Source organism: Amblyomma mixtum, chromosome 2, assembly GCF_055824585.1.
Source record: "Amblyomma mixtum isolate Tamu chromosome 2, ASM5582458v1, whole genome shotgun sequence".
Taxonomy (NCBI): Eukaryota; Metazoa; Arthropoda; class Arachnida; order Ixodida; family Ixodidae; genus Amblyomma; species Amblyomma mixtum.
The window spans coordinates 184876257-184901025 of NC_143013.1; the positions used below are offsets into that span (position 1 = coordinate 184876257).

Genomic DNA, 24769 nt, shown 5'->3' on the forward strand with positions numbered 1-24769 from the left:
GCATAATTCAACCGCTCCATGACTGCGTGAGCAAGTAGTGATATGAGGTCTCTCCGCGGTCTATGAATCTATGAAAAAGAAGAAGTGCTTGTGCAGGCGGGTTCTTTAATGGTAATGCATTGCATTCTTAAGGGTAGGTTAATCTTTGTCCAGGTTTTTTGTGCCTCAATATTTTTTGCGCTCAGACAGCCTGTGTCTTATATTCACACTGAAATAGAATATGCTTGCACTATTGTGGACAGCGCGAAGCGGTCAATGGGATAAGGACGACGACAGGGCGCAAGCCTAGTAGCCACGAGCCGCGTGAGGGCAGCCAGGCGCGAGCAAAGAAGGAAAAAAAGGCAGCCAAGTGCAGTCATCTTGCGGTCTTCGGAAAAACAGCTGAACTCAACACGAGAAGCCGTCTCTCGGAGGTTCCTTCTTGGTTCAGAGCCCCGTCCTTGTTCGTGTCTCGGCGACCGCTGGCGGCCCGAGGCAGCCAGGAGGATTTGCTTCCCGCCGCCGACAATGCCACAGAACAGCGAGCGGTGCACTGCAGGTAGGCAACATCGTGATGGCCTGTTCAGTAGGGCGATGCGCAGTCTTCTTGCAACAGGAGAATACGTATGCAGGATTATTGTGCCTGCCTTTGGAACTATTTGTTTGACACTTAATGAAATGACTAGCCTTCACTATGGGAGCAGTCGGACACGGCCCCTGGTCAGAAACGACACAGTCTACGGTAAGAAGAGAACGCATGGGAGGCATTTGCAGTGTATACGACACTCGACTTGATGCTCTAAGGAAAAAAGCGGCTAATGTATTGCTTCCGATTAAATTTTCCATGACTGTGGCATCGAGACTTCAAAGTAATTGCTTTAACCTTCTGACGCACGCGCTCATGCAGGAGATACCACCAAGAAGAGCTTGGTGACGCAAGACATCGAGCTGCAGCGCAAGGAGCGCAGCTTCCAGGACTGCCTCGAGTATCTCATGCCTGTCTACCTCCTGCCTTTGGTCCTTGGTGACAAGGTGGGAATGTGCACGACAGCTCGACGACCTAATTAACGATATAGAACCTATAAAGAACGTCAAAAATTTGTCTTATTAGCGTACGTTATGGCGGATCTATCTTATGGCGTCTACTGCATGGTCCTTTCAGAGCTTTCCTGAGCGTACAGACTTTTTAGGTGTCTAAACGAACCCGGCAGATGATCACTATTAGTGCTTCCCGAAACACATCTAGCTGATGACCTTCCGGGATCTTCGGCACAGTGTTTAAATTGGCGCCATTGCAGGTTCGATAGCTTTTGTGGCCGCTCTTTTTTCGGTGTTCATTACCATCCTGAATTATGAAATGAATATTTGAAGCAGCCAGACTGTCAAGCTCACAGGCGGTGGCGTGACCACTACTACTACCCAGTAGAGCGGAATAATAATACGGGAGTAATCACTCATTGGCACCCACAAAATCGCAGCCATTCGACTACAAAGTAAAGCTATAGAGCTTTCACAGAAACTTCGTAATTAAATAAAGGGTGGGGGGGTTAAGCTAAACATTTGACAAAACATGGAATAGCGGGGAAACGCTTTCCCCCTTTTAGCAATCACGAACACCGCTTCTTGTTGTATTGAACGCAATCCAGCCTCACTCTACAAGCAGTAGTCAGACGCTGAAAGATCAACACATTTTCAGTGCCCTAAGAATTTAGTGCCGGATTCGCCAATGGTAAGGCCTCCGCCGTAATCAACTGAAACTGCTGCGCTTACCTGCGCACACAACACACAACAACAAAATAAAGTTTAACATCTTTATACACATTTTTTTTAAGAGAACAAACGCTATTTGTATGCAGAATGGTTGTGTTTCGTACATAGACGCGAATGCAGCACGTCTTCTTAAACCAGCCGGCTGAGCATTGCCAGAGCAAGCTGACAGACAATAAAGGCCTCACCTTTAGGACGCCGCAATGACCAATCTTTGGATAGACAGATAGATAAATGGAAGATAGATGGAGATTAAGAAGTCTGCGCGGATAGGGTGGCCACAGCTGGCACATGAGAGTGTTGATTGGAGAGATACGAGCGAGGGCTTTGTCCTCCAGTGGGCGTAGTCAGGCTGACGGCAATGATGATGAAAGTCCACTTGTTGTGCCCGACTTCAAGCCGTAAATTTCTTGGAGGCTTGACTGATGTGTGTTGTCAGAGCCTAAAAAGGCTTTCGTCGAAAAGGCGGATAACGATCGATCAGTGTCGTACTTGACAAGTCGGCATTAGGCGCTCTTGACGCGTTGGAACGGTTCCTTTCGGTTAGTGGCTTACGTCTCACAGCGCTCTCAGCTGGGTGCCACAGCAGCTGAGATATCTGACTCACACGGGTACTCCCCATCAACCTAAGCGCTGCGCCAGTGCCTTGGCATGGCAGCAGCGAAATGTGGGACAGTTTTCAGGTCTTCTTCTACACGAGTGCTGGCAGAGCTTTAAAGCCTGCAAATCTCAGTACTATGCGGCCACGTGTATGAATATTTCTTCTCAGGACGAGCGATTGCAGCTTTAACGTCGGTATAACTACATCCAAGACGTTTCTGAAAAGCAGTCAGTACTAAGATATTTCTCCAGCGACTCGTTTCGGTGTTACTTCGTTCAATTTGCAGTTAAATTTCCTGGTTTTCCAGCCACTATGCAAGCGAGTTATTTAATAAAACTATTAAAAATGTCTGCCGGAAATGTAACCCAGTGGCGAACAGAGTGACTGAGTTCGACAATCGAATTGCGAGGAAAGTTATTCGCATATAAATTTTCTGAGAATGCAATAAGAATAACACACATGCGCTTTCACTTAGAAAAGAGGGGAACAGTGTGAAATAAACAAGTAAACCGACCTTAGCATAGAGCTGTTGTGGTCGTGGGTGTTGGCCAAAGGCGTCCGAAGTTGCACAGATTCTGTCCCGTGGTCACTGATGTATACGAGATCGTCTTACCGCTGTTTAGGAACGCAGCACGAGCCGACACGTATCTTGGCGTACACTGCGGCATCTTTTTTTCCCGCCTGAAGTGTTAGCGCACCCTAAAATACACTAACAGCTCCTTGCTTAAAATCACTTTGTTTGGACACCCATGCATCAGTACACACTTGTTGGCATCTTTTCTCATGCAGGCGGGCATCAGCATCTACTGCGTCGTGCTAACAGTGGTGGGACTCATGGGTCGCCTGCTGCCGGCGACGGTCGCTGCCATGTTGCCCATCGTCATCCTGCCACTGGGCGGGGTGTGCGGCGCGGACGGGTTGGCTGCCGAATACATGGGCGTTAGTACCAGCTTCGCCTACGGGCTGGACCAAGCACGCCCTTGCTAAAGATCTTTCAGTGTTTCACACTGCTCTTGACTCTTCGAGTGGCTCCGCTCACTTAATCCTATTCACAAAACGTTCCCTACGGATGTTGCGCAACTATAGAGGCGTGCAAGTGTATGTCACCTCTGATAACCAATGAAAATGCTCCGGCCAGTCGGGGAACTACACTGAATTGAGTAAAAAATATGTGATGCAATGCCCCAGGCTCCAGTCAAGAGATTGCGAATGTTACTAGTTCTCGAGCCGCGCTGAAATAGCATGAAGTTTCGGAACACCGGGACATTAACTTTGAAAAAAACCTCACATAAGCAGCACCCCCTTACTGCCAAACACAAAAACGCGTCCACCTCACGGTTACCAGCATTAGGCTGCCGAGAATCCTTGCTTATCGCATGACCTTCGGGAATGACTTCGGTTACAAGGCCGCACACATCTGCTCATAGGCGTCCTTCAGATTTGTACGCGCCCCTGATTAGGCGCTCTTGTCTAACCGTCCCGTCTGACTTATACCGCACTCTCCCTGCGCCTCTATATCCAACAAGTGCGCCTGCTCAAAATGCATCACTTGCATCACGTGATCGCGATGGCCCACGTTGGAGAGCACTTAAGTCATCCGTCTACAAACCTAGAAATCATCTATCGTCCAATGTCGGCGGCGTATTGTGCGTGGCAAATTGGATATAATACGTTTGTGGTTGTTGAAGGCCCGAAGCTGGCTGCCACATGGAGAGATAAGTTCTGTGGTAGTTAATACCATCGCCGTGTGAGGTAATTTGTGCCGGAACAGAGCCTAATCACGCGCTCTAGTTTTCGGAGCACTTCAGCGTGTGAACCAGTCAAGCAAAAAGCTTAATGCGTTCTTTTTTTCTAGCTGTAAAAAAGTGACTTGCTTGACAACAAAATTTAAAAGAAGGTGTAGTTCCCAGAAAGGAGAATGTTTGTGATCACAACGCTAATTGCGACGAAAAAATGTCGGGGAATATTAGGAGACAGAATGAATAAACTAAATAAAAGCACGTTACCTGTCTCGGCTTAATTTTGCGACAGCGTAAATTACAGGCAATCAATCTTTTAGTGAGGCAAACCCAGCGTATCTAATGTGCATGGCAGTTCACGTGAGACGTTCGGCGTGGTGCGTTTAAATTAGTGCTAGATTCAGACGTCGTGCAACGTGGAGAGCAATTTGGGGGAATCAACACGGGACATTTCGTTGGGGAAGCTCCTTCACGCGGGCATTGCGCACGTTCCAAGGCTATGTTTTCAAGCACAGCGTGATCTTTGCATACAGGCTCATGAGTAGGTCGACTGCTGAACCTCTCTTACTGCACTTCGTGCATTGTTAGGACGGCACTGCCACCTGCCCAGGGTGCATGCGTAGAAGTGCTGCGCAATCGCTGCTTGACCACTCTTACAGCAGCAGGCTTCCATGCGCGCTTCCCTGTTCAAATTAAGTGGGCTCCACAGTGTATCTGAACGACACCGCACTCAATTCAGGACAAAAGCATTTTTGAACGGGAAACCGCTTGTGAAAGTTATTTTTTCGTAAAATGTAAGATGTCACTATAACAATCGATATATTATATATTATATTATTATATAATATATTATTATAGGTATAATATAATTTTCTATCAAGTGTCCCAATCGCCAACAATTCCAGTCTTTTGTCGTGCTCGCGTATGCCTTCTTTCACGTTGATATTTAAAGAAGCTGTTATTCTCAAGTATATGTGGAGTAAAGAATTTTGCCTCCCGCATGTTCCCGCTCGAACGCTACGTCCGCGCGATAGTGTTATTTTGTCCAGAGTACGGACAAGATACGCTGAACGTGTACGTGCTTTCTATCTGCGAAGTGTGCAGAGCGACTTAACAAATGACGTTTTCCCTTTAAGCAGCCGCAGAGACGTGAAGTCTTATCTTAGATTTGTATGCTTCAATTTTTAAAAAAAAAGAAAAGTACAGTATTGATTTTTTTTCTTTCTCTCATTCTGTCTCGTTTTTCTCCCTGCCTATTCCTTAGTTTCACTCTACTTGCTTTGGGGATGTAAGATGAAAGTGCCGTATGCTCCTACTTGACCCATGCTGACTGGAGCTGCCCCACAAGCGCTCTCGTGGCTTTGACAGGCCTGTATATGTGTCATGACATTGCAGCAATAAAAACTTTATTGTTGTTATTATTATTATTATTAATATTATTATTATTATTATATCCGCAGGTCACGCGGCGGCAGTGTCACATTTTTTTAAGTGATGTTCTTGCTTGTATAATAGGCATTCCCCATTGGTTTTGTATGCCAGTATGAACTGTTCGATGCGGTCGATAGAAACACTGTAAAGAAAGATTTTGCGACATGTCAGAAGAATGGACCATTACTTTTAATGATTTCATAAGAATATCTTACATTTTTCCAGTTTACAAATTTTTTTCACGTGAATGTCCGGCATGCACTGTGTAGAACTACTGAAACTGGTTTTGAGCACAGAAGTACAGCACAGGAAGGAACGAAGTTGAAGGATAGAGCGCTGTTCCGTCAACTTCGTTCCATCCTGGGCTACGCTGCGCCTAAAACTAATTCCAATAGCGCATCAACTAGCCCGCAAAAACGTCCTCGCTACAAGCAGTGTGTACATCGCACATATGCGTTTCGTGTAGCTAAGCTGCAGAGTTCACTTTCCGGTTCATTTCTGCAGCCCGGAGTGCTGGTGCCTTCCCTGCTGTTCGCCATTGCCATCGTGGGTGACGAGACGACCGTGTTCTTCCGCCTCTGTCTGTTCACGCTGGAGCGCTACGCCCTGCGTATGCAGCCACTCTTCCTGTACATGCAGCTTCTGGTGTTCACGCTCAGCCTGATCCTTCCCAGCACTCTCATCGTGGTCTTCAGCGCCGTCTTCATCGATCGCTTCGTCAGCACCGTCCACGACGAGGTTCTGAGCGGCGACCAGCGGATCCATTCCAGCAGCTGGACGCAGAACTACTTGGAGGAGCGGAGGCGTCCGCGTAGTGGCCGCAAAAGCAGCTTCAACGCTTTCGGCAGGAAGGCTCGGAGCGTGTCCCTCGCCAGCGAGACCACGATCGCCAGTGAGGCTTCCGGAAGCAGCACGGTTGTGAAGAATTACAGGGTGTTCGCCGCGTCGCCACTTCTCGGAAGATCGAGTGCTCCGGGAACTCAAGATACTGTGAGTAGGAAACCTGTGGTCATGCTTCATGTGTAATTGCCATGCATAATTGTTTACAATTGTTTGCTGCTAAGTTAGCCGTCGGATGTGTGTAAAAAAGAACAGAAAACGTAACTAATTGATTTTCGCGGTTACCGAGGAAGCCTACAACCTTTTAATGCTGCATATTGCCGAATGCGACAAGAGAAAATTGAGTGCAAGACGTTCTTGCGGCCAATCAAAGAGTACGCAAGTGCAGTGTGAAGTCCACATCAAAAGGGTTTAAAACGAAAACTGGAAAGTTTGCAAAGGATGTCAGCACGTTTTATATGCTCTAAATACCGCCGCACTGATTCAGTCACAGCAAAGCTAAAACAGTGTCAGTAGAAATCAGTAGAAATAAGAACAAAGCAGAAATTGAAACATTTTTCTGTGGTAACGAATGAAAAACTAAAAGTTAATGAACAACACTATGTTACACCTCCCCTGAAGCGTTGCCCACGAAATAATCACAGTAAGGTATTAAAACCTATTATTACACGTACTGACGTCTATCGCTACTCTTTTCCCTATGCAGTAGAAATTTGGAACCAACTACCAAGCGACGTTGTGGACCAAAGAGATGTAGAAAAATATGAGATAGGTGTGAATACGTCCTGGAGGATTGCTGTGCAAACCTGTAATTCTGTGTTATTAAGTGTACTTTAGCGAAGAGAATTGCATTTGTATTTGTATAGGTTTCCCTTCCTTGTAATGACCCTCATACAGAGGGTTAACAGTATGAATAAATAACTGAAAAAATATTTTAAATGTACGGAGTAGCGCCACAATAACCGTTTAAGCGTTTTATGTGAAGCTAATCTGCGTTCGCGCTGCCTGCTTCAACGAAAATTCTCCACGATCTCGCTGAGCCTATCACCCTCCACCACCCTTATTTTGTCCTCACCGTCGCCGCGCAATTATGTGGCTACGATGCCCAGGTGTTCAAGGAGCGCTCCATTACACAAGTGGTCGCGCATAAAAAATGACTTCCCGCAAGATAATTCGCGAAGTGCTGAGGCTACACAGCGACGGTGGCCCTTCTTCGCCTGCTCTCTAGTTTCCTGCTTTCAATCCTGTTCAACGAGCGTTAGGTTCGCAGGCGGTGGGGTTCTTAATGCAAGGCGGTGTTGTTTCGCGCCGTGGGATACGCTTGACACCTGCGTGGGGCAGTCTACACTTCTGCACACCGCTCCAGAGCAAGCGTTCATGCATTTTTGTGCAAGTCGCAAAAAGTCACCATTTCGAGAGACAGCCTATTGAATTTTTATCGAACTCGTTAGGCACCACGCCTATTGGCTTCCTTCCTTAAGTGTATGTACAGACACTTCAAATAAATGCTTTTTCAAATTTAAAGTAGGCTTATATCGAGAGCTGCGGGCGTGACAGACACGCCTGAACAATTTAATGCATAACTTTCCGATATGGTATTGTCGCTTTCGCCTGGTATTCGGCGTCTACAAACCCCGACATTACAGACGTGACTACCCCGCTGCCTATTGGCAGCGGGCTCTGGCAATCTGCGGTGGCAGTAATGTGTGTGACATTAACTGACATGCCGGTTCCATTCAAAACTAATGAATAATTCAAGTGTTGAGTGGTTTTAAAATCAGGTTTAGTAAAATACGACTAGCAATATCGGGCACAGACACCTGAAACCATTTCTCGCAGGTTTTTCTAGTGCCGCTGCCGTAGACGCTGCCTGCCTTTTTGAAACGTTTCAAGAATTATGAAAAAGATGGGTTAAATCGTATATTAAACGCTAAATAGTTGCAAAAGGAAGAAAAATAGCGTCTGGAGTGCTTACCAGAAATTGAATAGCCCTTCCTATGGCTCCCAGTCCTATTCACAGAGTATGGTATATTTATTCCATGCGACTACATGCAGGCTTTCGATTTTGAACGCAGCGCATGGCACTAACGTGGTCTTTGCCATTTCTATAAATTTCTACCATAACCGCGAGTTCTACCCTTGCTATTGTTCTCACAGGCTAAGATCTGCAAGAATGTGCCAATATTCTGATATGCATCTCCGACAGTAGGCAGTCGCGTCAGCATCAGAAGTTTGCTACTGCAGCCATCATTCTCTACAATTAGCACAGCCGAAGGCGCTTTTTTTTCATGCTATTCACGCCCTCGGAATCACTTCTCGCTGTGTTCTGGTCCATTTCAACGACAACCGAAATATCCCTTGATTGTGAGCTGAGGGTGCAGAGAACTTATCTAAGCAAAGTGCTGGCGGCTGTTTTAAGAAGTATTTTGTATGTTACTGTCAATCTGCGATATTCTCAAGATTTTCAGGAAAAGCTGCCTACCGCATTTTTATCTCACAGAGGCGTTCCTAATAAATCCTCAGTAATACTGTGGCCTCAAGGAGCTCGACCTACACCAAAAACAATAGCATGCGCGGAAATTTTAAGGTGAATTTTTTATACAGTTTGTAAACTGGGGTAGGTGCTTGTCTTGAGGCGCGTCCAATGGGTTTCTAGTTCTTTTCTGAGCTGGCTGTCCTCACTCGGTGTTGTTCCAAGGTATCACAATACCTGAACATCAAAACCACCTGTCTCTGGTTTAGAGGGTACGTTCGGCGAAGGTATTTTCGATGGCTAATTCGAGTAACACCTTAGTGGAGGCATACAAGAAAACAGCGCTATGCTACATGACTGACACGAACCTGTGTGTATATCTAGAAACTTAAGAGTGAAGAGCCATCACCTCCGCAGGTGGACAGGAGGTTCCGCAAGACTTCCTTCGGAACGGTTGAGAGGTCAGCGCTTGACGACGAGAGGCCGTCCTACCTGCCCGTTCGGCGCATCCGCTCGTTCAGCGTGGAGCCGAGTCAGCCGTCCTCTATTCTCAAGCGCAATTCTACTCTTCCTCAACAACTGACACCCCCGTGTCCACCGTCCCAACTTCTGCCGCCTTCAGGGGCCATTGCTGGGACTGAGAGGCGAAGGAGCACGTTTCCGATGGGTGATTTCTTTAAGGAATTCGAACAAAGGATGCGAGGGGAGAGAGAAAAACAGGAAGCCCCCGGTGAGGCGCCTGTTTCGAGGCAGAACAGGGCCCCTTCTGTGGTCGCATGTCCGCCTACGCCACCAGTCCAACCGTCCAATGCGCCTGTTTCGAGGCAGAACAGGGCCCCTTCTGTGGTCGCATGTCCGCCTACGCCACCAGTCCAACCGTCCAATGCGCCTGTTTCGAGGCAGAACAGGGCCCCTTCTGTGGTCGCATGTCCGCCTACGCCACCAGTCCAACCGTCCAATGCGCCTGTTTCGAGGCAGAACAGGGCCCCTTCTGTGGTCGCATCTCCGCCTACGCCTCCAGTCCAACCGTCCAACTCAGCGACAAACCTCGAGGCCAGTGAAAGCAGTGCGGCGGATCCATCGCCAGCTGCCGAGTTCTGCAGACCCTACTCTTGGCCAGCGCCTAGCCCCTACAAAAGGGCAACCGCGAACAGCTCTTCACCTTCGGCCAAAAGCACCAACAGCGAGCGCCGAAGCGGTTCGCCTTCTCCCAGGATGTCCAAATTGAAAACCTCCCCGAAAAGGCGTCGTGTTCACCAGCGAGATTCCCTTGCGCGCGCCGGGGATAGCCAGCAGGTACAGGACGTAAGTACTAATTGACTAAGCACTGTGAGCCTTAGGTACGGGCCTGAGGTTAAATGAGGAACGAGTGCTCTCATACGCACGTGCAATTCGGTCAATGGCTTTCCTAACGCGATAGCCTTAAAGGACCTGTTCTCCAGAAAATCCAGTGTCTGCGTTGTCGGCGACAGCGTTGTGAGCGAAAAATCACAAGCATAGATCTGGCAGCTGGTGGTCCCCAGAGGTCAACCAAGGAGGCCGGTTGGCCACCTAGGTCACGTGACCTTGCGGCGTCATCACAACCTGCCCAGCGGATAGTGAGCAAATTGCTCATCGCTGCAAGCGGCAGTTAAATTATTTATTGCTCGCTCAGGAAGGGCAACCTGTGCCGCACAAGGCCCACCGCTGGGAGCACCTGCCACCGCAGGACAGTAGCGCATCGCTTAACCGCTGCGCCACTGAGCGAGAAGAGGTGCGAGGATTCCCAGGGCTGTGTGAATGTACAGTATACAATGACCAATTCGGCATAAATGGAAATTGACCCATTACGCTGTCGCGTCATGCCCTCAAGTGTTAGCTGCAATTTTTTGTTAGTTCCTGTCCATGAGGTTCCTTGACTGAACTTGGCCAGTCGTGGTGGGACGCAAGTAGACGTGCAGATTACGGTAATCGAGGCACTTAAATGGAGTATGGAGTTTTTGTATGGGGTGTGGAGAGTTTTTACCTATCCGTTAGTACACGGAGGTTCCAGGCGCGCCATGATGACGTCTCTGTGCCAGCGGAAAGCGAGAACGTTAGATTACCAGAACGTTAGATTACCGCAGCTGCTCTATCGCGTGCTGCGCACGTAAGGAGGCAGAAGGGTCCAATGTGGGCATGTTGTGCCTGTTAAGAGCAAAGCAGATCGCAGCTATTTGCATTTTTTCTTGTTAAGCTCAAAACAAGGCTGATTAAGTTGTTTCGCGTTGCTCCCAGCCAGGAAACGAGGATCAGACGTCCCTGGCCAACGGCGTGCCCCAGGCTGAACAATCTGTCCGTTGCTCCAGTCCGGACAGAACACGGGAATTGTCACGCGCGTCGAGGTCCAAGCAAACCATGGTGCGAGATACAAAGCTTGACGGCCATGTTGAGGAGCCGCCCACTCCAAAACCTGTGCTGAAGCCCGAGTCAAGGGTTGACTCTGGACAAGAATCCATACAAGAGAAGGAGTCGGAAGCAAGACGGGAGGTCCGCGGGGTTCTCAAGAAGCGGAAGCCGTCCGCCCAACCCAGCTTGGGTAGCCGCAGTGGAAGCGTGCCGAACCTGAACCCGCTGCCTCAGACATCTACAGTGAATGTGGTGGAGCCGCAGAGCGCCATCCCGACACTGAGTCCGCTGAGCGATACGAAGGCTCCTCTGGAAAAGGGTTCAAGTCTCTGTAAGCCGACTTGCCGCTCAGAGATCTGGCTTTTATCTTGGCCTTATCCTCATGACTTGACGACAGTGGTGCTCCCTATGCTCTTGTCGCCTCTTTCTTGCTTCACCCGCATTTAAATCGACGCTGCTTATGATTTCATCTAAAATTCTTAGTAAATATAAATTGCCACCGTTTTAGCTGCTCTATTGACATTTGTTCGGCAGCAAATGAACTATTTATGGCTGAGAATATCGAAATCAAAAATTATACATTTTTCCCGCCATTCAGATTAAAGTAATGAATTTAATTGCGGAAAAAGATTGTCATCTCCCACTAGAAGTAGATGCCAGTGTTGTTCAGCCCCAGGGATTCGCGGCGAAGAGGTAATGACGCCACCGTAATCAGGTTTTGGAAGTAGTTTGCGTCAGTGGTACCTGTGTCGGTAGGCACGTCTCTTTCTGCTTTTTGTTCGCGCTGTTTTAAGATCATCTGGCACAAATTCGCCCAAGCTTGTACAGTGGTACCTGTACTTGATCATCATTTCTGGTTCATACTGTTTCATTTTGAGTGAAAGTAGCAAACGTCACTGTGTTCCCAGTGCCTTCCCATCCATGCGGTTCCTGATCGGGAACTGAGTGCCGCTTGCGTCGAGTGCTATGCTCGCGCTGCGGTATTATGACGGATAAATGGAACGAGTGCAATTCTGAAAACGCAGGCGTCGTCCACTGCTGACAGGCCCTCAACCTTCCCATTTCAGATTTAAGCGGAGCAGAACAACAGACATCCTCCCTGCGGGTGCGAGCGTGAGTTGATTTCCACTTAAGCCTTGCTTCCGTTTACGGCCTCGCGAGACGGACAATTTCCGCAGGCTTACAATGGGTGTGCGGCCTGCGTTCATCGCCGGAGCCGCCTACACGGCCATCTTCGGGAACTTGGTCAGCTTGAACACGGTGCCGGCACGGAACTCTCTTCTCCTTGCCCTTGACTGGTAAGGAACACTCTACTGCGGTCCGGCTGCTGCGCCGCACAGCTTGCATGCCTTTCTTTCTATGATAAAAGTACTATCGGGGACAAAAGTGGTATACTCCACGCGGCGGGAGCCGGAGCAACGGAAAACTGCGTTGCAACGGCATCTACAGGCGCCATCTCGGACCCAGATCGCCAATCCGTGACCTTTATTATCAGCAGGCATGTCGCGTGGCTCGTTTCAAGGTTTAAAAAAATGCGCTGCTTCCACGACAAGTTATCCAGGCGCACGCGGGCATTTGATCGCATCATGACTGTGCGACCCCGACTCTCAAGCCATATCTCGAACGCGCGTTGAAAAAAAAAAAGACACAAAATGAAAAGAGGGCCACCAGATTGCTACTGCTGCGGCACCGCTCGGCATTTTGGCGAGAAAAAGCACGAAACATTGAAACGAGTCACGCAACATGCCTGCTGATAATAAAGGTCACAGATTGGTTGTCTGGGTCTGAGATGCCGGCTGCAGATGGCGTTGAAAAGCAGTTTTCCGTTGCTCCGGCTCCGGTCGCGTGGAGTATACCACTTTTGTCCCCGATAGTACGCTTTTGAAGCGATAGCTTCACTACGCCAGCCACTTCGCCGCGTCGAGCGTGGTCGCACCTCGGCCGTATGCCCGTGGCTGCAGCTGTGCGCCCGAGCCGCCGCAAGAGCCGTTGCCAGGCAACCGCCGCACCTGCGCTTCGCTAAGATCCCTGTGTTTTTCAAAGGTAGCGCAAACTCCTCCTCTCCTCGCCGTTTCCTCCTCTCCCCTCGCTCTCGGCCGCCATTAGTGAGCGAAGCTCGCGGCCGCTACCGTCTGCTTCATTTCGTATCGCGTGCGGCGCGTTGGAGCGCTTGCTTGAAACGCGACTGTTCTGGGCGCATTTTCACAAGGCTGTTCGTACGTAAAATAAGATAGAAAGCCTACGCTCACGCACAGCGCACTTGTGTCGCGATGTTTCTATGCTAGCTAATGGCGCCGGTTTACGGCGATAACTTAGCGATAACGAAAGCCGCGCGGGTTCTTCGTCACGTATGAAGCCTCGTCCAATGGGAGAGCAGAAAACGGCGAAGAATTAAGGAGAGGGGTAGAGGACGGGGAGGAAATTCTTTCCAATTTGAACAATGTTTTACGCTACCTTTGGAATATACAGGGGCCTTACGTTTCGCCGCTCCACCGCGCCATCTGGTATGAGTTAACTACCCATTAAGGGGACAGGGTAGGCCCTATACCTCCCATGTATTTTAGCCTATGTTTGTGACCCGTTTTCTCAGGATCTGTTAAAGTTAGGACAATCATATTGATACCGTTGAACATAGCTCTCCAAGTTCTCTTTACTCAACCAGAAGTATTTTGTAATAAACAGAGGCCTTTTTTTGTTCTTGTTTTTAGTGAACCTACTCATTTTTGGTGAATACAAGGGGGGGTACTGATTGACCATGATTGACCGACTAGCCCAACAACGTACGCTCTTAAACTACTCATTTTTCAGGGAAAAATGGGCAATGAATAACTTGTGAAACAAAATCCCTTGAACTAATCTTTGTAATCCTGGTTCAGTAGATGTCCCCCTACGCTGCAGTAATGTGGGCAAAAAATGATATTTCTAGCTGCTGCGGTTCCAGAGAAAAAGGGGCAAACGTTGCGAAAATTGACATTTCGAGATAAGTAGCTTTGAAGTAAATAAAAGCACTTTATTCCAACCCTGCACGCTATAAATGCATGCGGATGTATCAGATCAATAACCACCAGCCACGTAACCACCTCCAGAGTCAATCATTCTCGTCTTCGTTTGCTGCCTTGCTTTTCGGGCCTCTTTTGTAACCAGCTGTACAGCCCTCTGTGCAAAGTACAGTCGTCGCTCCCAGCAGCTGCACCTTTTGCTAAGCATCGTAAGGTATACACAATCCTCACGTTGACTTCATAGAGGCCCGGCATTGTATTTTTTGACGTCTCGAATTGATGCCAAGAAGAGCACCTTACGCAGTTGAGAGAGTAAATGCAGGCAGCGCCAGCTCTTCCTGCTGCGTTTTCAAGCTGCTGCAAGTCCCCACTGCACACTTTACACGCACAGCTTTCACGATGGCACACGACAGCATGTCAGTGTCAATCAGACCACGGTCACAAAAACTCGCGTTTATGTCATCCATTTGTGCTGCTGAGTGCGACAGCTTTGAAGAAGACGCGCACGCGGCGGCCGTTGCGTCCAGCATCGGAATGCGTTGCGAGGAATTCGTGCCATGAGGAACGAGCTTATGACGATTCCTGTGAACGCGCCGCTTTTGAAATAACTTCTTCGTGCTTTGTCATATTATGAACACTTAGAATCTAGCCTCAAAACAATAAAAAACCGATTTTAGCCATGAAAGCAAGCCGGAAGAGAGCCAAAACAACGCACGTTGCGAGATATGCCGGCAGTGTCTGAAAATTGTTTTGGCTAAAAACGGAACACTAGGTATTTACTGCTGTTGCCAGGAGAGCAATAACTATTCTGCTAAACATGGAGAAAACGGGCGTTTTTTTTCTGTTTTTTTTTTTCAACCTAGGAGACGTACACATCTCTCATAGGTGTGAAAGGAGGCGTGGTCGGTCACCACCTAGGTTTCGGAAAAGGTTAATTTTCGAGGAAAATAATTCGTGCACACGGAGGTGACCCAATGGGAATCGTAGAAGAAAGATTGGGAATTCCAAATATCGAAAAAGCAAAAAAATAAATTTTTTCAAAATATTTGCCTACCCTGTTCCTTAAGCCCGCCATCGGCAAAAGTGTTCAGTGCGCTATCTGGTATGACGTCATCTAGCCGCCCGGTGGGGGTACTTATGTAGAGGCAGTGTGCAACGGCCGCTTATCTATTTTTTCAGCCAGCATCCGCTTCGGAGGACGCGGTTGTTGCGAAGCGCGTCTTTACTCTCTTTTTTTTCTTTCCTCTCATCTTTCAACTCTCTTCTATCACATGGCAGGGGTGGTGGCTCGGCTTGAGCCAGTCGGCAGGCCCGTGCACTTTTCCTTTTCATCCTTCTCTCAGTCGCAACCCCAACCCGTGAGTAGACGAACCGTTATGGAGTACGAAGGGCCGTCTACGGCACTTGCGTGCTGGAATGAAACCAAACGTAGACGACGTGCCGAGGAGACAGCAGTAGAGCGCATCGAATTCCTGGAGAAATGCCGTAAAGGGGATGATGTGGGAGTGAAAGAGGAAGGAGGGGCCGTAATGAAGGAAATGAATTTGGGGAAAGAAAATTACGCAGTAACTGTGAATCCACATCCAGGGACGAAGATGAAGAAGGAACGCCCAGCGGAATGCAGCGGCGAAAGGCTTTGACTCAACGAGTTCCACTCGGCCAGCTGTAGCTATCACGCCACTCCAGGTTTAACCACAGCTAAACCACAGCCAATTTTTTCCACGATGTTCGACATGGTTTTCCGTGTTTTCGATGCCTTTTTCTCGAATGCTCGCAGCCACCTTGAAATTGCATGCGTCTGAAAGCGAGTGACAATATCGTCCCGGCGACAGCCAAACGCATGCGTTACTATCCCCCCGCCGAGCTGTTCCTTTGAGTGCAAAAGTTCGCTCAAATAAACCAGATCGTTTTTGAGTACTTCTGCGTGGCATCTTTCAGTGCCGCCTCCGCTGAGACAATACGCTGAGTGTTGCCTCACTGCGCAACACGACAGACAAGAGGAGCAAAATTCATTTGTGTAAAGCAGGGGGAGTTCTAGTCGGCACATCTGGCAACGCTCTTCGCAATACAGGATAATAATGCGGTCAACGGAGCAAATTCCGAAACATTACTAAATAGTACAGCTTATGAAGCCAGTTAGCTAATGAAGTTAGCTGCGGAACACATTCATCGTGTGTTCCGCAGGAGTGGTCTATGCTATCCCCTTAACGTGTGGGAAGACCTATGTAGGCCAGACTGGGCGCTGCATCAACGAGCGCTTGGGGGAACATGCCCGAAATTTATCAGATTTAAAGGATAAATATGCACATTTGGTAGCGCATATTATGGGTTGCGACGGATGCGAGGCACGATTGAGTCAGACTAAGATTCATGGCAAAAGCGCAGATAAGAAGGCACGTGAGTGTCTGGAGGCTTTTCACATAAGGAAACTTGGCAATAGGTGTGTCAGCACCCCATCTGTTTCACTTTTTTCGTCCGTGTTCGAATCCTTAGATGCCGCCCGTAAATAATCTTAACTTTTTTGTTTTTGTTTTGGTTACCGCTTGCTCATGTATGCTCGCTGTGATGGTCGCTTCGATATCTTTACCTTTCCTGCCCTCCTCCTTCTTTTTCAGTGAAACTTCACCATATAAAGGCGCTGCCTGGTTTCAGTAAAATTAGTTGTGAGTTAGCGCTTTGTGTCTCGTCCTTGTCTTTTCGTGGTTTACATGCTCTGGCGCTATTTTCTTCAAATCAAGTATGCACCAACTCGCCCAAAAAGAAGTGTTAAAGCTAATGAAGCTTGTTTGCTATGAAGCCCGTTACTTAGCTAAGTTAGCTCTTGTGGAAAGCCTTGCTCGATGTCGTCGCTACCGCAAGCCAGTGTGTTGTCTTCCATGCTCGCAGCCGCGACGACAATTGCCCCGTGAATTCGTGGAGCTGGCTTGCCGTGTCGCTGCCCGTTGCTGTGATCTGTTGCGCCGCCTGCTGGACTTCCATCTACTGCGCCAGTATTGTAGGATGGTGAGCCCCTGCAGTGGTCTATTCCTGACTCATACGTAATAAAGCTTGCCATATTGGAACTCTTATAATCGGTTTGGTATACCGTACCTCATATCTTTTTGCTGTGGTGAAAATGGCCTTTCGGAGATAAACTGCGTTCATACCTTAGCGCCTATTCGTTCAAGGTGATGCGCCTTTCCCTCTCTCATTGTCGGCGCTCCGAGTTGAGGTCATGTCTACGTGCCTCCATAGCGACATGTAGTTAGTGTGTCTGCAGTGAGCTCACGAAAATCAAAATCAGGACAGCTTGGCTCTAGCAATGCCTGTGACTCGCTGCTTAAGACATATAATGGCTCTTTCATCGAAAACTGTGAATATTTTTGAAAAACACGAGTATGAACCTCAAGATTTTTTTTAAAGAGGAGTTTGAGTAAAAAACCACTTCTTTTCGGCACATCACTGCTTTTATATCAGTTGATAAGTTTTCGAAAATGCGATTCTCGTCGCCACCACAAAATTACGAACTGAGTCTCTTCGTGAGCGGAAGTCAAATAGCGCCTAGCAGAAGTGCGCACGCTGCGGGACGGTCGAGGAAAATATATTTTTTGGTGATGTCAGGGGGTCTCCGGTCTGGGAGTGGAACCCTTAGTCCACGGCCCATATGGCCCTCGTGGCCACCGCAGCCGCAGCGACCAGCTGGCGCTGATCAACCAGGTCGGGCGACCAGAGGGCACGCTCCTAGCCGGATACATTCGAAACGGGCAGCTGAGGGGCTGACGGAACGGCCTGGCAGACCCAGTGTGGCATGCTTCCCGCATAGCGAGCATTTGGCGCGGTGGTAGCCCCTAAGGTTAGGGCAGGTGCCGGTATGAAGTTGGCGAACGGAAGCGGACTCCTCGCAGCAGAGGAGAGGGTGATCAAGGGAGTAATTGCGGCGCTGGGAGCGAAATTGGTCTAGAATCTCGGGGAGGACCCGGGGATATGGGGTCGAAACGGAGTGCTGGGTTAGAGGAGGCGGCCGAAGCAGAGTCAGCCAGGTAAGGAAAAGCGCCGACCCAGGCATGCGCCTGTTGATTTCCCTCCAAAGGCGAGTGACCCTAGGTCCAGACCAGAGTGCGAGGCGAATCTCGAGCAGGTACGCGACGGAGGACTGGCACAGCAGTGCACTGTGAAGAATACAGCGGAAGGGGCCCAGAATTCTGTGCGACCGTGGTGGAAAAACTGTTCTACGAGACTCCGAGCGGCCGTCCGCTTGGAGGTGCAGACCGAGAACGTGAAGATGGGGTACCAGTGGAATGTGTTGAGCGTGCAAGGCTAGGTGGCTTGGACGCGCTACTCCAAACGAGCAGTTTCAACCAGTGGCGAGTAGGTCACGTGTTCTTTTACTGCTCTCCGCTCTCGCCTGGGCGCCAAGTGGCAGGCCACGCAACGTGCACGCCCCTCGTGTGGTGTCAGCTAGTTAGTATAGCAGCCGGCGCATTTTGACTAACCTGCTGGAGTTGGATGAGGCGGTTTAACACTGGTATGAATGCGCCAGTAAAGCTGCAAATTAGCCTAGTTAGTTTTTCTTCTTTGGCTTCGTTATCGTCGGATACAACTCTTGAACGAAGCGGCATATATTCCTCAAAGGATGCCCTCCAAGCGAATGGCGTCAACCGATTTTGATAACGCGCCGCCGCACTTGCTCAGTGGTCATGCCACTTGGCTGCTGACCCGAAAGACGCGGGTTCGATCCCGGCCGCTGTGGTCGCATTTAGATGAAGGCGAAATGCTCGATTCCCCGTCTCCTGTGCGATGTCAGTGCATGTTAAACCTCTAGTGGTCGAAATTATCCGGAGCCCTCCGCTACACTAATCCTCGTAGCCTTGTGTAGCACTGAGCCGTTAAACCCTATAAACCCTAAAGCGCATTTTCATAACGCTGCTGTTAACCCCATTAAGCGCAGGTTATTCGCCTTTTATCTCCACCCTCTTCAGCTTAACGCTAGCAGGTACAAGAGGCTCGGTGAACAGAGAGAGGTGAAGAATCAGTGAACGAGGAGAATCGGTCGACGCCATTGGCTCCTTTGAAGGGCATTTCCTGCTTCGTCCTTGAGTTGTATGCGGCTATAGTGCGCTACTCATGCGCACTAATGCGTCCGGTGTTGTTCGTACCCATAAGTAGAGCACTAATGAAGTCATAAATGCGTTGTCGGCGAAGAATTTATTAGTGTGAAATCTAGTATGATTGCTAAAAACGGCGATATAAAAATTCAAATTCTATTTCAAAGTTGAATGTCAGGCTTCAGTTAACCAGCTTGCTAGTTCGCTCGTCACAGGTCAGTGACCTCACGAGAACGCTCTTTTAAGAAAACCTTATGTAAGAATATTAGAGCAGTCTTCGTGGAAGCGATGCGTTTAAAGGATGTGTATTGATTAGCGAAGAGCCTTTGCGACACTTTTACGAATTTGCTTGCGAGTTTACAATTTTTTTCCATAATCCGCTTTATCGACTGTAACAAAGAATGGGACCTTTTGTTCTACTCTAGCGATGAAGATATCGATGAACAAACGCACGAGGACATGTCCAGGAGCGCCCATGTTCGCCATCGGCAAATGAAGAGGCATACGTGAGTCACCCGAGTTTCTACAATAGGGTGCGAGGAGGCATAAAAAATTCTTTATGCTTCCAGCATGCGGGAGGCCTTGCTTTTCTACTGGATGATCGGCCTCCCAGTCGCCTCCTGCGCATACGGTATACGGCATCCTGAAAGGTGGGTTGCCTGGATTGGACGCCATGTCTTCGGCCTACATCCAAGAGTAGATTAAATGAGTGAAATTTCTCTTGAAAGGCCGCACGATGCAACTGACAACGCCGAGTTCAGAGACATGACTAGTAGCCCGATGCGTTTGCAGGCACCTGGAGGGCCCTTTACTGGGCATGACGCTGCTGGTACTTGGGGTTTTTCCTGGTTCATCGCTGCGCCGCTGCTGGTCCCACCGTGCGCTGCCCTGGCGTAGCTTGTGCTCGCGCATGCCTTGGAGCGTGATACTAATGCTGGGCTCTGTCATGGCCCTCACCAGGACTGTTCAGGTACGTCTCGTTCCGCAAACGCAAAAAAAAACATTCCGCGAAACGAGCGATTTTCGAATTCCACATGAAATGTCCGAAGTTTGTTGAGCCACATCACCAATGGAAACCGTGTTTTCGATATCCTGAAAATTGGTATGGCTAACTAACAACCAGCTACAAATGTTTAATTTGAGCCAAGCGCCTAACCCTGAACAATGAAAAGTTAGCTATTGCAGTTTAGTTACTCAGCTAACTAGTTGAAACGATTCACCTGTTTCTTAGTGTCCGCAACACTGGTAGTCATATGCCGGACAAACCATATTGTTACTTCAAAAGTCTATATTTAGCGGGCTTGCCTGAGGTACCTGCTATATTTTACCAGCATTAAAGGTGCACTGAAGAGGAATCTGAACTTGTCTTTTTGCCGCGGGAACTCGATCAACACGTTCCGAGCTTTCTTAGAAGCTGCGATTTACTGCCCTGTGTGGCCGATTTCCCCAATTAAATCGAATTAACGTCCGGCTCCCGCCTTTTTTTTTAAATTCTGCTTCGTACGGTGGCCGGAGTCGACCAACGCGTGGAGCGCCTTTCACCCAGTCCCGTGGCGGCTTGCCGCTTTGCCATCGGCGGAGTAATACGTAGTAGTCCGTAGTAGCAAATAGTCCGCGCGTATTTTTATTTCTTCGGGCTTATTTTGCGGCTATATTATCTGCGAATGAAACTATTTATTCATGGAAACCTAAAAAACAAAATAAAGCGAAAGCAAAGCCTCCACGGGACTGGGTGAAAGGCGCTCCACGCGTTGGTCGACTACGCCCACCGTACGAGGCAGAATTAAAAAAAAAAGGTGGGAGCCGGACGTTAATTCGTTTTAATTATGGAAATCGGCCATACAGGGCAATAAGTCACTGTTTCTAAGAATGCTAGGAACGCGTGGATCGAGTTCCCGCGGCAAAAAGACATGTTCAGAATCCTCTTCAGTGCACCTTTAAAGCAGGCGTTTCCCATTAGCGTACTTAGTCCTTACATCATGTGTCATGCGCGGATGCTTGCAGGAATACCAGCTGGTGGAGTTGGGCCTTGCGAAGTTGGACGACCACTTCTGGGCACGCCTGTCGACCAAGACTAGTCAATTCATACTGGTCAGCGTGGCTGCCGTCCTTTCCGAACTGGTGGTCGGTGACTCGATCGCTCGCCTTATGACTACCACGGTGGTCCGAGTGGTAAGAGCTCAGTCACCTTTTCAGTTCCAACGTAATGAATGGCGTTCATGATTTTATTAGTTTTTCTGGTTAGGAAAGTAGCCTGCAATTGGACTCATGTTTCCGTAGCTGTGGCACAGATTCAGTGCTCGGCATCAGGCGAGTAAAAGCTACGTGCACTCGCACCAAAACGCTTTTATTTTACCAGTTGCGAAACTTCCTATCAGGCTCATGTATTGATGACCGCCAGTCTAATTGGGCCAAAACATGGGAGATTAGTAGGCTTTCGCGATGCCAGTGAGCAGCAGCATGAGCTTTGTCCAAGGTAAAATCTTCTAGATTATTTATAAGCACACCAGCGCCTGAAACAAATGCGCTAACAACACTGCGTAGATATAGTTCAGGGAGCAGTAACGGATATTCAAAATTCCTGCAGTGCGCTTTTCTACGTAACTATGTTGCCAAAGGAAGAAAAGATGGCCCACTTCTCTATAAAAAATCTTCAAGGGGTACAGGACAGGCGCTTAGGGTGTGGATAGAATGCAAGAAGCGTATTTTGGAATAATCGAACAAAAAACTAGTCCTGCTTGCTTTGTTTCAGCTGGAAACTCATGGTCAGCCATCTTGTCTTCGGAAACAATGTTTTTCGCTAAAGCGCACTTATGAAATTTTGTATATCCCCTATTGAAGACCTAAATCAAGCAATACGTTTAAGCGTTTCTTGAGTTTATGCCGACATACGACCCTAGTTATTATTCTGAGCCACCAGCTGGCCACAACGACTATAGTCGTGTTTTGAAGCGGAGTTGCGCAACTAATTTGAGCAAAACGTTTTGGACCGTATGCCAAAGAAAATAAAATTCAGAGACCAGATTTATATTTCGCTTTGCGGCACAGTTCTGTGAAGTGCTATGGCTCCACAAAACAAGCTAAAACAGACGATCGGACTTGTTGGTAATCATCGTGACGAAAAAACGCAGACAAGACAAAGACGAAGACGCGCTCGTGCCGTCGTATTCCTTCCTCGTCCTTGTCTTGTCTGCGCAATTTTGTCAGCAAGAAAAAAAGGCCGATGTTTCACAACCCATCCCAAACCCGAAACCTCAGAAGTGGGATGCCATGCTGTCCAGCTCAAGCTAAAGGACCGAAGACAGCTGGTTCAGCGGGTGCAGCAACCAGCTAAGGCCATAGGTGCCCTGGACTAAGGGCCCCTCCCAATTCGGGGTGCGCAAAGCCATTCGTTAAATAAAATGTTAGCTACCTTCACCGAAATACCTTGCTGACGTAGAGAGAAAAAAACGGCCTGGCTTAGCTTATGGTTAAGCCTAGGATGCGAAGCATACCGCAGGCGGAGGCTGCGCGTCCGCAAACGAGCGCACGAGTTGAGCCCCAGCTTTCACAGCTGTTGTGACGTCATATCACGTGGTGCGCCGATGTAGGTCAAGGGGCAGCTACGTGGCCGCGCGCGGAGCAGCAAGGAAGAGCTCGGTTGTGCGGCTAGTATGCTTCGCATAAAAACGATTTTCCTGTGAAGCCGGTAAAGGGTGGAGCGTGCTTGCGCAGGCTGTTGTGACGGAGACCCCGGTCTCGTTCTACGTGGTGCCGGTCAGCCTGGCAGCATCCATCAACGTCATGCTCCCGGTATCCTTACCACTGCTGGTTACGCGAGAGTACCTCCACACGAAGTACGCCCAGATGGTGAGAACGCACCTGAGCTCATTAAAGAACCCTACACTGTCTTCTACGTTGCTCCATGTACTGTCGCGCAGCTTGCTTCTTCACGTCCAGAAGCACAATGTCATACCTTTATTGTGTTGGCGATTGTCAGCAGTCTATTGATTACCGGGCTTGATATAATAAGGAATTTCCGGAAGTTCGTCAGCGATTTAAGCGACGCCGAGAACCACTGTCGTTGAGCTGACGAATTCGTTGAGTGAGGAATGTCACGACGTCGGGTGGCTAGGAAGAGCCAAACTTCGCTAAGCGGCTAGCATGCTTGTTCATCGCACATTCAGCTGTTCAGGTGGACACTTTCTTTATCGGCAATTAAGGTCGCTTCCAATCTTTTTACTGTCGGCGCTGTCGTAAAGAAGGAATTGGAAGGTCACCTGTTTTCCTATGTACTCCTTTAGCATAGGCGCCTAATGGGGTACTCTTGCAATGTCTGAAAATCAAGTCCCCAACCAGCTCAACTTTATGCTTTAGCCTGAAGTCTTCTCTGATATAAAAATTTAGGCTCTGCATTCCTAAAAGCTCTACCATGCAAGAGCGATTCTTGACCTATCTGTGGAGGGCGCAATACCTGTCCGCCTTTGGATGAGCTAGGACTAAGGCTATAGTCTGGTACAACTTAAGTCTGCAGTGAAGCTCCGCCCACATTCAGGGCCACCGTAAAGAATTTCTCCACGACAAAAAAAAATAGTCCGGTGTTAAAACTTTTGTTACTTTAACAAGAAGTTATTCACGAGAAAAAAAATGAAAAGATCTACAATTTTCATACGTGGGTTGTTTTAATGCAATCCAACATTAAAACGCTCATTTCATATACTGTTGGGATTGGCCAGCGGAGTAATACAGGACGCCGCGGACCGTAGCCCATTGTTACCGACTACTCTGTTTTAAAGTGTATCCAACTATAGTTGTGCTTCATCTTTGAAACATTCAGTCCAGTTTCAAACAGGGACAGAGGGAAAACACTAGGGACGTGCGCAGTACGATCTGTACGGCTTGAGCACGTCTCTAGATTTTTTTTTCCTTGCCGTGTATGGTTTTGAAGAAAGGACAAAACATTTCAAAGACCGTCTACCTCGTTCAACTGACATTTTCTGCCAATCACGCCAAGAAATAAAAAGCATAAATCCGAGCCGAAACTTTGGCGAAATGCACGGGAAATAGTCGCACCTATTGTCCCTCTTTCCCACCAGGTGGCTTACGGCGTTGTCCTGAAGTGCGTCGCAGTGGTTCTCATCTTCCTCTCCATGAACACCCTGGGCCTCATCGCCTTTCGCGAGGAAGTCTCACTCAGCGGGCTGGCCTACAACAACGCCACCAGCCGCGTCATCGAGACGTGAATCTCATGAGACTCATCACACAAGATAGTGTGTCCTCTGTTCTTGCCGTTCTGTTCTTCTATTTTTGTTTTTTTTTAATCCCGGTAAATTTAGTAACACGCACCGTTGCTTTTCTAGCTTGATTCTGTTTTTGTACTACTACATGCATTTATACTCGCCTCCACGATAGGCCGCGCCCGGATGAACTCCACTTTTCTGCGTATGTGGTGCTGTTATCGCTGTCTATATATTGATCCCTGTTTGATTGTGTGTTCTTAAATGTTTAGT

At 48.5% G+C, this 24769-nt stretch overlaps 1 protein-coding gene across 1 annotated transcript; it reads left to right on the top strand.

The window, feature by feature from the left end:
• Nucleotides 1-178: 178 nt before the first annotated feature.
• On the top strand, nucleotides 179-24570 carry LOC149361807 (uncharacterized). The gene is made up of 17 exons (XM_089568160.1): nucleotides 179-413; nucleotides 486-538; nucleotides 887-1011; nucleotides 3137-3286; nucleotides 6022-6507; nucleotides 9233-9497; nucleotides 9584-9883; nucleotides 11091-11528; nucleotides 12265-12310; nucleotides 12376-12495; nucleotides 17083-17199; nucleotides 19706-19786; nucleotides 19850-19930; nucleotides 20073-20250; nucleotides 21285-21452; nucleotides 22995-23129; nucleotides 24356-24570. Exons 2-17 carry the CDS (start codon nucleotides 508-510, stop codon nucleotides 24500-24502), a joined length of 2868 nt encoding a protein of 955 aa, XP_089424286.1. The 5' UTR covers nucleotides 179-413; nucleotides 486-507; the 3' UTR covers nucleotides 24503-24570.
• Nucleotides 24571-24769: the final 199 nt, after the last annotated feature.

What these genes read in the sequence shown, in the direction of transcription:
- LOC149361807 (XM_089568160.1), top strand. Translation starts at nt 508, where the DNA reads ATGCCACAGAACAGCGAGCGGTGCACTGCAG. An exon ending in CAGCGAGCGGTGCACTGCAG is followed by an intron (nt 539 to 886) that starts GTAGGCAACATC and finishes GCGCTCATGCAG; the next exon opens with GAGATACCACCAAGAAGAGC. An exon ending in TGCGCCAGTATTGTAGGATG is followed by an intron (nt 17,200 to 19,705) that starts GTGAGCCCCTGC and finishes GTTCTACTCTAG; the next exon opens with CGATGAAGATATCGATGAAC.